At 37.6% G+C, this 12,531-nt stretch overlaps 1 protein-coding gene across 3 annotated transcripts in view; it reads right to left on the minus strand.

Annotated features, from left to right (window-relative positions):
- Positions 1-12,531, minus strand: part of Astn2 (astrotactin 2) — a 989,271-nt gene that overhangs the window by 583,209 nt on the left and 393,531 nt on the right. For all 3 annotated transcript variants that reach the window (XM_052176645.1, XM_052176644.1, XM_052176643.1), the window contains one exon: positions 10,300-10,446. In XM_052176645.1, coding sequence (XP_052032605.1) covers positions 10,300-10,446 — 147 coding nt within the window. The remainder of the gene's footprint in view (positions 1-10,299; positions 10,447-12,531) is intronic.

Consider the following 12,531-nt stretch of genomic DNA (forward strand, 5'->3'; position numbering starts at 1 on the left):
CCTAAAAGAAATACAGGTCTTCTTCCGTAATCTCTATCCATCCTATTTCAGTTTATGGGGTAAGACCCAAGTCCCTCTGTCTAAGAGTAAACACCCACTCTTCCAAGTCCCTCTGTTCAATGGCAAATACCCACTCTTCTCTGGCAACCTTGCTGAATATGATGTTGTACCCCACTGACTTCAAGTTAGCCAGTTGTTATAATCCTCAAATATGCCTTTTCCAATGCCCACCAAAAGGATGATGTCATGAGTGTAGGCTAGCACTTTCTGACCAAGTATTTTTGAGAATTTTTATGCAGTTTCCTAATTTTCTTCATCACTCCCCTGTAAGGGAGAAATCCACTATTTTACTTTTACAGACAATTGGAGTATTGACTATAAGTATCAAGACTCATTCAAGACACATATTGAGTAAGTGTGGGGGGGTATAGATTTGAATCCTATGAATGTGTTTTTACTCTGTAGCTCAAATTTGCTTCACCACCCCATCCACCTTTAATGCTTGTTACATTTGAACTTTTCCCAGAATTTGATTTCTTCTCCTGAGCTCAGCAAATGTCAGATTCACATCTGAAAGCACGAATTTACTGCGAAAGTTCAAATGGGAAGCAGAGTGAAAATAAAGGAAGGCAGAGCCAGGAGCATCATGGGTAGCCAATGACCGAGAAGTAAATCTGATGATCAGATGCCCAGGGTATTAGCAAAGATTCCAGGAGTTACCAACAGCTTCAGGGAATCGTAAGGCTGAGCAGCTGAAGATATATTTGCTTTAGAGAACCCAAAGGGGCCAGCTGAGGAGGAAAGCAAAATAGCAAGGCTTTTCTGGGTATTGAGAGCTGGGTGGGGGATGTACAGGTGGTAATTATTCCTCTCATCTCATAATCTCCCTTTGGAAAGCATTGCATGCCTCCTCCTCCCATACTCTCAGTGGCACTGAGGATGCTGAAGGTCCCTCGGCATCTGGAACTGAGAGCTAGAGATGGGGATATATCTTCCCCACCACAGTCACTTCCCACAACTTTCTTTTTCATCCAGACAGCCTTGGGAGCTTGCAGTCCCCAGAGAAACTTGGCCATGATCCTTCTAAGCTTTCTTCAAATGGCAACTTGTGGGCTGTGGGAAGTTTGTTCAGCTGCCTCTGCTCTCGGCATCTACACTAGGGACTGTCTGGCTACATGGATTGATTAGAACCATCTTGAAGAGACAAGACTTGGAACACTAACATGATAGTAATAGGAGATCTTACTCCTCATAGCATAAATGAATATTTTTATTTTGACTCAGAAATGTACATGAATATAGGGTACAGTGTAAAACCTTAACCCATGTAAGAAGTATATATTGATTAATTCATGGAAGTTCTTACTTTAGATTCCCTTCCAAAACTGATTATCATTTATTTTGATTTAAAAATAGACAATATCTTTTCTATTAATCATTCTGCAAAATGGAAGAAATTATTGCTAACCATGTTTCTAGAGTATTTTAAAGGAAGCTTGAACAAAATTCTCCTCTCTAATGACATATTTATATGCAACAAACAATCATTTCTTATCCTCCTGTCCCTTTCAATCTCCAGCCTCCACCAAACAGTACTCTTCACTTCTGTGAGATCATATATTTTTAGCTTCTATATGAGTGGGAAGATGTGTTGTTTGTCTTTCTGTGCCTAGCTTATTTTACATATTATAACATCCTGCAATTTTTAAGTTCTAGTGTTTCTCCTACTTTCAAAATGACTAACAAGTAGTGGATTCTTGGATTTCTCCCATAATTTACAACGAAGATACTGCAGTCTGGAAAATTGGCATTTTTCCAGAGTCATGAAGTATGCATGGAGGTACAGAGTTTACCATGATTGACCTTATCTTAGTAATTGAGTGATGCTTCCTGAAGCTTGGGGTGGTGTTATAATATATCCAAGGTCTCAAAGGAAGGAGGCAGCATTGGGTTTAGATCCCAGCTCATCTTGGGTTATATAACATAATTGACCTTGCAATGTGTTCCTGCCATTTTGTCATTCAGTAGCTCATACTTGCATCATTGCCAGCCAGTTATATACATGTTAATGTGAAATTATTTTTCTGCATGTATGATGGAAAAGGATTTAAATGACATCTTTATTATCATATGACCTGTGTAGGTTCACACAGACATTACTTTAAAATAAGTGGACATAGTTAATAAGGTAACATAAATAAATGAGGTAATGTCTTGCAAAACATTTAGCACAGGGAATGATGCTTAACAAAAGCTCTTTAAATGTTTCTCATTACTAGTGCTATTGTTATTACAACTATTAAGACATTTCTACATAAGGTCTATACAAATATAGAAATATGTTTCTTTCTCCTTACTATGAAGCATGCCATTAACCATAGTCTACTAGTATATACAAGTCTGGTGATATGCAAACATGTGATGGTCAGAGGGAAACAAGGAGAAAGAAGAAAGGAAGGAGGAAAGAAGGGGTGAAACATGTATAATAATCTGGAAGCATAAGGTAACAGGACTTTGAGCATTTGGTTTATTCTCTCTAGGTGAGAGAAAGTAAGCTCTCCCTTATGGTTTCTTTACTTACCCAGCTTTTTGCATGAGACTATGCTAAGCCTTATGCTGTGTTCATAAGGAGGAAAAAGTTCCATGCTCTCATTGTCATACACCATCCCAGAGTTGGCAAAAAGAATTAAAAAATATCAGGTGACTGACACTTTCTCTAATCAGAGTGTCCTAAAACTGTGTTTAGAAGAGGCAAGGGGAAGTTGGGTGTTATAATGCACCCAATGTCTCAAAGGAATGAGGCAGCATTGGGTTTAGATCCCAACTCATTCTGGGTTACATAACATACTTGATCTTGCTATGTGTTACCTCCATTTTATCATTCAGTAACCCATTCCTAACTCATTTGCAAACACCCAAATACTAATGGTAGCTTCTTCCTATAGGGACTTGATCTCCATCTCATGAGAGCTCCCAACCCACCTTCTATCCTTGCAGTCTAAAAGAAAATGAAGCCCTGTGTTTAAAACAACAGGATAGAATGATTATGTGAGAAAATGGAATTTTACTCTCCTTTGCAACAACCTTCTGTCCCCCAGTTGCTCAGAATATATTTTTTAACTCAGTCTGCTATCAAAACACAGAAATTAGTCTCTAATTGTGGACGTCAAACACAGTGTTATCCTTTGTAAGGAAAGAAATTAGTAACAATTCATTCTGGTTGGAAGCCAAACTAACATCTTAGCATAGAGTGTCATTAAAACTCTCAATCCCACTGGCTGTTGTGATAGTTATAAAGGCTTGAACAAGTTCAGTTGCTTAGAATGGTTTTCCTAGATTTGTTCTTCCCCAGGCCCCTTGTCACATTTAACCTGGAGATCAGTTACTATTTAAGGAAGAAATAACTTGAAGCATATTTTTTTCCTTCTACGGTTTAGCAAATTTAAACTTTCTTAATGAAGAGGTTTTCAAAAAAAAGCATGTCTTCACTCTAGGGGGCATCCAGAGCTCCCAGCATCACTGCCAAGCCATTGCTGAGCAAGCTGCCCATTAATATAAGAATAAGAAAGAGGGAAAAAAGCTTTCACAGTTTATAATTATATTACCAGTTTCATTACAGATCTCATTTTAATTCTGAATGAAACCTAGCCTTTCCTTCTTCCTGTACTTACTCACGTATAGTTATTAAGTCTGGGTTGGAGTTCAACTTCTGCTTGGTTTCAGCATATTAATATGGTTTATTGGTATTTCATTGCCTCCTCCCCCATGGGCACACTGAATCTCAGCTCAATTTATATTTTTCCCTCTTTCTGGGCTCTGAGATAAACCTTGTTTCATTTTTGTGTCAGGGTTGGGTGTGAGTTTGATTGGAGTTGTATATCTTTGGGGACAAGTGTAGAAACTGTGGGGAGAGAAGTCAATCACAGAAGAGGCAGCCTTGGATTTCTGGCACTTAGATTCTTGAGGTTGTATCTTCTCCGAGTATCAGGGTCTACCTGCCACCACTGCAAGGTCTATTACATATTTACCATGTCAATGTGTCCATTAGACACTATAATAGATTTTGGACATAGATATCCTGTCTCTTTTGTCCTGGGGAAATTTGAAGTTTATTCATTACAATCACTTTATTTATTTATTTATTTATTTATTTATTTATTTATTTATTTATTTTCACTAAGCCAGTGTTTTCAGGATAAGAGACACCTGTTCAAGGTACTGCTATAGGTGCTAAATACAATGTATAAAACAAATATTATCTTCTATGGTTTGCAACCAAGTGAGGCAGACTGAAATTAACCAAAGCATTGTACAATCGCAAATACAAATATTTAAGGAAAAAAATTAAGGTTGAAGGAGAATAATTAGCAAAGAATCCATAGCAGGCTGAGGTGAAAAGGGAAGTCAATTTACAGTTTGGCCAATATGATAACCTGGGGCAAGTAGACACAGTGACACTTTCAACAGCCCCAAGATAAGCACTGGGGAGTATTTGAGGACTTGGCCTCAGAAGGCCAGAAAGGGTGTGTTCAGTCTTGATGATAAAGGACAAGGAATGTCATAAGGAAAGCATAACTTAGAAAGATTTTGTCCAAAAATATAATAGTTTTGACCTTTAAAAAACTGTCGTATAGAGTCTAGTTTTAATGCAAGAAACAAGTTTGAGGGTAACACAGCCATTTCTACTACACAAAGGCAACAGTTTGGGAGAGAGACTATGATGTCTTTAGACAGGCAAAAATAATACTGGTGCATGGAATACTCATTGATGTTAATATGTATATGTCATGAAGGCAGTATTTTAAAGGAAGGAAAGTTATTTGGGATTCAAATGGGAGGAGTGCATCTCATTGAAGTGAGGAGCATTGTTACTCACATAGAATAATTAAGAGGCCAGGGTTGGGAGAGCAGCAGACAGAAACAAGCCAGTCCACTTGTCTTAATAACATTAAGTCTGTGCAGATGAGTTAAGAATGAAAAAGGCAGGGGCCATCTTGTGCAGCACTTCCACCAATTAACCTGCCCCATGATGTGCCTTTGAACATCTGTGATTAACAGTGAACACTTTAAAACAAAGCCTGGGATGAGTCCAGAGAGCAGGGTGCCTGAGGAACTACTTTCTAAAATAAATTGCTTGGCAGCTTGTGGCTAAGCAGTCACTTTCAGTGTGGTGTAATTTTCCTTTCTCAGGACTGAAAATACTCCTCTCTAGAATTCAAATCACAGGAAACTAGCTCTGCAGCCAGTTATGGACATCGTCCTTTATTAATGTCAGAGGCTGTGTATTACCTTACACTCTTGAGTTAAAAGATAAGACAAAGCAGGCCAGCGAGAGCAGAAAAATTCAGAGAGAATTCATTGTATACAAATATGTGTTCAAAAACATCCACAGCGTGGCATATCAATAAACAACAGCATTCTGATATATGGACATTCATAGTTGATTTTCCAGGCTCAGAATTAACACTCAGGCTTTAAATAACTCAGTCATCTGAGTTATCTTACTTCATCCAACAAAATGAGGTTAATAATTAAAACTGAACTGAATAAAAAGTACATTTTAACATAGGTATTATTTCTAGAATAGTCATATTTGTATGAATTATAGTTTTATTCCAATCTCTCTAGTGTGTGTGTGTGTGTGTGTGTGTGTAGGTTTGTGTTGGAGCTAAATTCATGACTTTGATTAGAAAAATATTCTAGAGATACTCTGTCTCCTTAACCCCACACATCAGAGTCTTTCATTATTTCTCAGACTCATCAAACAATGTGTGACAGAGATGAAATATTAAAGACAAAATAAACATATTGTAAACATATTAAAAAATATGTGGTTTGAAAATGTAGCTTCTGATAAAATGGTTTCTAATGAAACAGAATATATGTTTAACCCAGCTCATGCCTTCTCACTTCTATGACTTCAGAGAATGGATTCATCTATTCTCAAACGTTCTCTGTGATGGGGACTCATTACCTTGCAATGAACCTCTTCTCATATTAAGTACACATTGTTACAACTGCTAGCATTTATATGACTTATTGAGCCATTACTAAGTCTTCAGTATTCAGCTAAGAGCTTCTGGGGCATTATTTCATTTATTCTCCATGATATTTCAGCTGATAAATATGCTATTATCCCCAATTCATAGATAATGAAACTTAAGCTTAGGAAGTTTAGGAAGTGGGTACAAAGTCACACAGTCAACAGCAGAGGAAGACTTTACCAAACCAAGCCTCCACTTTCCACACTCAGAACTCTACTTTTGCCTTCTGAGATTTCCAAGAGTTGGTCCTTTCAATACTGTATTCATTATAGTGGTTTCTTTACTGGAACTTTTGGTGAATGGTAGGATATAAAACTGTGGTAAAAGAAAAATTAAGCTTTTATATTTTCTCCCCTTCTATATGGTGTTTCTTCACTCTTCCTCTTAATCTTCCAGATGTGCAAAATAAAGATGATAAATGCTGTCTTATGATTTTGGTTCAAAAATGGAATGAAGTGATCTCAGTAAAGTGAGCTGTGGGTGAATGAGATGTATAACAAATACATTTGGCAATTTTAGTTTTTCTTCCAATTCATACCTAATCCCTGATGAGGGAACCTACACTACAGTGGAACTGCCCTACATAATTAATCTAAATATATTTTCCATTCATATGTAGTCTCTTTTACTGGGTTTCCATATTGAATGAGAAACTATACAAGTTTTGATGGAGTCAAATGACCTATAACTACAATATATTCAGGTGGCATTATTTGGGGGTGAAATATTCTTACAAGAAATAAGTCAATGTGCAGGATGTGTACCATTTCAGGACGCATATTGCCCCTTCTGCTCTTGGTTTGCCTCCTAATTATCATAAAACAAGCAGTTTTTGTCTGCCACACCTTTGTAACATGATGTCAGTTTTGCTAGTGACATGAAGCAACAAAATCAAGTGGTCCTGAGTGGAAAGTATAAAACCATAAGCCACAGAATATCTCTAATCCTTTAACTTATTACCTTAGACATTGGTTTTGATCATGAAAAGTAAACATACACTATATTCCTCAAAATTCCATCAAGACATCTCTTCATCCTCACAAATAATAATACCTAGACTCCATCTCCAGAATCTGGTTAACTATTTCTTGGAGATTATTAGACATGTGCAGATGTCTTATAGATAACATCTGGAGAAAAATGCTGAATTAGGTAAGCTTATGTGCAGATTTGTTACATTTCTTCAATGTGTGTTAGTGGACAAAAGCTACTGTGGTTTTGAAGAAGTACAGAGGGGGGAAATGGGGTGAGATTATCAAAGGCTTGGATAGAAGTTGTGTCAGTATCAATTGCACTTGCCAGCTGGGCTCTGAACAAGTGCTATGTAGTCTTGACCTTTTCCCCATAATGGGCACTAAGCATCAAGTATAACTATATAGGAACACGGGGTCAGAATTCATTTTCTTCTGAAGACGGGACACATTACTCAACCCCAACTAATATTTCAGCACCACAGACAGCTCAATGGAAAAGGTTGGCTGAAAGCTCTCCCTGCTGAGAAAGGTCCTGCACCTTGGCAGCTGAGAGTCCTGGGGGACAGTGGAAAAGGATGAAAGCTGCTATAGGAATATGTACTTTAGGAGACCTGGATTCAAGTGGAGCTCCTTATAGTTGACATGAGCTGTTCTGACAAACTTTATAGTGATTTTACACCCATGTAGCCAGCCATTTTTAAGAAAAGGCTATATATAATCTAATTGTATAAACAAATGTAAAATATCATTAAACAGTTCACCTGTTATCTGTTTTTTGTAGTTATGATAGATCATTGTGCACTTATAATTATCAGTGCTAAGTGATGACAGTAGACTAGGAAAATGGATATTACCACTGTGTCTTGCTCCTTCTCCTGCTGTGTAACAGACTGCTTTTTCTAGGAACTATAGTTAGTATCCTGTTGTACCACATAGCACAGAAAAGACTTATTTTTTCTCTTCTCTACTCCAGGGAAGACTGCATTTTATTTATCAATGAGTCCCTGTTCCTTATCTGTCATCTTCTATTGGTAAGGATCATGCTGTACTATTATTGAAGGGATGAGATGATTAAACCATGCAGAGATACTGAGATAGAAAGACTGGAGGCTAATCTTGAAGAAACAGACACAAAGTTATCCTCATAATTTCCAGTACTACCTGAACATAGTATTCTTGCTGAGAGAAGATGGAATATCATGGTGTGTTCCTGTCTGGAATTGGGAAAGTTGGGTCCATCTGGTAGGGGACCAAGTTCCAGTTTCTGAGTCTTCTTTAATTTTTCCCTATAGGGGTGCAGTATTGTAATTTGGCCACCAAATTTATCTGCATGTTTCTAGGTGGCCCCTTACTTTTCACTTCCCCAGATGCATGCTGTCTGAAAATTTGATAGCCATGTAGAAGAAGAAGGGATCTTATTCACAGTATATTTATGAGTCAAATAGAACTATCATCCCAATTTTTTATATAAAAAGACCCAGTCAATGACAGACAAAGTAGGTGAAATAGCAAACATTTAAAGTAAGTCTTGTATCACCTTTGTATATTGCTATCAAATTGTTTTACCCTAGTGTTGAGTAATTTATCTTGTTTTATACACATGTACAAACCAATAACTAAAGCTTTGGTATCTCTACCTCCTAAAGCATAATAGCTAATAGATAGTGACAGATGAATGGTGATGGGTGTGTGTCTGGGTTTTAGACAGGCCATTCACAGTGATTTCACCTAGTTTATGTTTGCCATTCCTATAATCCAATCTTAATTTTGTAGCCACACATGGACTTTGGTAATTCTACTAGCACTGAGCACTGAGCTCCATAAAACAAATTACATATTTTTCTTAAAATTCGGTTCTCTCTCTCTCTCTCTCTCTCTCTCTCTCTCTCTCTCTCTCTCTCTCTCTCACGCACACACACACACACACACATACACATACTCCCTGTCTTATATGTACATAAAATTCAATATGGATGAAACAGGAGATATTTATATAAATTTGGGCCACAAAATAAAAAGATATCAATGGGAAAGGGAACTTGTAGGAAGGAAACAGTTTGTCAGTGGTGGGAAGTGAGAGTAAATAGACTACACCTTATACATGCATAACTGACACTCATAAAAGGCTGGCAATCACATGTATACTTACTTTATCATCAACATAATTCAGTTTGTATATATGTTAAAAGTGTGAAAAATTAAATTGATTTACAGGAAAGAGGAGAGGTCACAGGGCAGTCTTCTTGCCATGTAGGAGTTCCACACAAAGGGATTCTGGACAAAGGGAAATGTTGCCCTCAGTTTGTCTTTATGTCTTTAGTTGTATACACACAATGCTGAGGCCACTAAACATCAGTGAATATCCTAAATCCATGAATATATATATATATATATATATATATATATATATATATATATATATACACATAGTCCTTGATTGAACTTAGTGGGCCACAAAATAAAAAGACATCAATGGGAAAGGGAACTTGTAGGAAGGAAACAGTTTGTCAGTGGTGGGAAGTGAGAGTAAATAGACTACACCTTATACATGCATAAAAATATCAAGAATGTACTTTAACTCTTAAGAACTAAAATGTAAATTAAATTGCATACTCCAGAATAACCTTAAAAACCCTCATGTTAAATTTTAGCACATTTGCAATAGTAAGGTGAAGAGAAACAAACTACATGGATATTTTTAGAGGGCACTTTAGCGATAGACATCAAGCATCTTAATCAGTTCCTTGGACACATTTTGCTAATGACCATAGTGACTACAGTGTCTCATTAATTCAATTTAATTGGATGAAGAATAAATGGTAGAATTTTCCAAGACACTTGTAAAGCACAGTTATAGGGAACAAGATACGAACATTCCCTAGATCATTCAAAAATTCTAGTAAAACTCATAGGATTTTCCTTGTCACGTGCTTTTAATTATGTAATAGGATTCACAGAGCATTTTTTAAATTTGAAACAGAATTAAGAATCTTGATTGAGCTCTTAGATATTTTTTGAAGGGGTCCAGTCCTTCTTCAGTAATTTTCTGAAATCCTCCTTTAGTTATCTTTATGCACATAATAAACGTGCCCTTTAATTTAATTTAATTCTATTAATCAGGCATTTAAAATAATAAGTGCTTCTTCTGGGGCCATGGGATGCCCCTTTGTTTCTGTACTGTAAATTAAAGGATTCTGAACTTATGCCATGCATGGTGATATAGACCACGGATGTACAAGGTGATAAGTAATTGTGGATTCTTGTCAATGCTGGGCTCTTACCGTCTGCAATGAAGTGTTCAGGCACATGCAAAGTCACCTTCACAGTAAGTGGACAGGACATCTGGTTGCCGCACACCATGGCCAAGATGCAGGAGCTCACAGCAATCAGTGTTAAGGCTGTCTTGTTCACAGGGCTTTTCAGTAAACCTAAAAAACACATACATAAAAATATAATTCTGTCAGGTAAGGATATAGGAGTAGCATGGAGGTAATGGATCCTATAGTTCCCTAGTGTGAATATTAGTCAAGAAGAAAAGGAAAGGAGAAAGGAAGGGAAAGACAGAAAAGAGGACATTAAATTGGGTTGGGACTAAGTTAGTGGGTATTTAAGAAGATTTGAGGGAAGAAATGGGATAAACATGATTATGTTTCTTTGTACAAATATGAAACAAATTTCAAAAACAAAGAGTAATTAATAAAATATAAAATAACATTTATAAAAGAGGTTGAGGACAAACCATATTTTCCAACCTTTTATTAGGTTTTGTCTTAAATAAAATAGGCTTGATGTTTCTTTTGGTAAATACAAAAAGATAAAAAAAGAAAAAAAGAAAAACAAAAAAGAAAGAAAGAAAAGTAAAAGGAAGGAAGCAAGGAATCAAGGAAGATAAATCAGCTTCTAAAACTTGGCAATTGTCCCATTCCAATTTAAATGGTCATTCTTGATAATAATGCTACAGTATTAAACTTCCTTTACAAAGAATATGAAATGATATCATGTGTTTCTATTAACCAAGTGGTAGCAGAACATGTGTGTTCTTTGAGGACTATTCTGGAGTCCAATTTCATTCTTATCCATTCTTATGCTTTGGATTTAGAATGTTACCAGAAGGCCCATATAATGGAAACTTGATTCCCCTGTGCATGTAAGATATCCCATTTCTTCCCTCAAATTTTCTCAAATACCCACTAACTTAGTCCCAACCCAATTTAATGTCCTCTTTTCCATCTTTCCCTTCCTTTATCCTTTCCTTTTCTTCTTGGCTAATATTCACACTAGGGAACTATAGGATTCACAACCCCCATGCTACCAATCTGTGTGCCAACCCAGCCAGGAGGTCGTTTGTCCTGCAGATTGCCCTGCAGGAGCACACACCTCCATCCTTGCTACTGGAAGCCAGAGAGAGCTAACAGGGCAAACCAGCTATGCAGACATAGCAGGAGGCTAACATGACTTGGGTCTAAACCTGTCAGGCCTTTGCCTGCACACAGGCCCTGGGTAGCTGAGTGGGCCGTATGTGCTCCAACCCGGTCTGGGGGTCGTTTGCCCTGCAGACTGCCCAGCACTTGCAGGGGTTCACCTTGTCATCTTGCCTACCTGACAGAACCAATTAGTAGACATAACCCAAGGCAAACATCGCTCGAGCCTAAGCCTGTCAGACTTTTACCTGGACTCAGGGCCTGGGCAGCTAGGTGGGCCATTTGTGCACCAACTCAGTTGGGGGATCTTTTGCCCTGCAGAGGGATCAACACTCAGAAAAGGTCTCTGCAGCACCCGCCATCATCTCTCCCTGAAGGAGCAAACGGGCAACACCAGGTTCACCGAGACAACTTGGGGCAGGTCACACTAGGGCTCTAAGGGCACCCAAGAGGAGGGCAGCACATCAGCAATCTGTACCAGGGGAAACCCAGTAATCCAGAGGTGCTGAAATAGCCTTGCAGGCTCACAGGAAGTTCAAACACCAGCCAGTGACAAGACCAACTAACGCCAGAGATAACAAGATGGCAAAAGGCAAAGATAGGAACATTACTAACAGAAATCTAGGCAATATGGCAGCATCTGAACCCAATTCTCCAACAACAGCAAGTCCTGAATACCCCAACACACCAGAAAAACAAGATTTGGATTTAAAAATCACTGGTCATGATGCTGCTAGAAGAACACAAAAAGGACATAAATAAATCTCTTAAAGAAATACAGGGGAACATGAATAAGTTAGAAGCCCTTACAATGGAAACACAAAAATCACGTACAGTAATTCAGAAGAATACGGGTCAACAGATAGAAGCCAATAAAGAGGAAACACAAAAATCACTTAAAGAAATGCAGGAGAAATTGAATCAACAGGCAGAAGTCATGAAAAAGAAAACACAAAAATCTCTTAAATGATTAAAGGAAAACACAAACAAACAAATGAAGGAACTGAGCAAAACCATCCTGGATCTAAAAAGAGAAGTAGAAACAACTAAGAAATCACAAAGGGAGACAACTTTGGAGATAGAAAACCTTGG

The sequence above is a fragment of the Apodemus sylvaticus genome, chromosome 3 (assembly GCF_947179515.1).
Source record: "Apodemus sylvaticus chromosome 3, mApoSyl1.1, whole genome shotgun sequence".
Classification (NCBI taxonomy): domain Eukaryota; kingdom Metazoa; phylum Chordata; class Mammalia; order Rodentia; family Muridae; genus Apodemus; species Apodemus sylvaticus.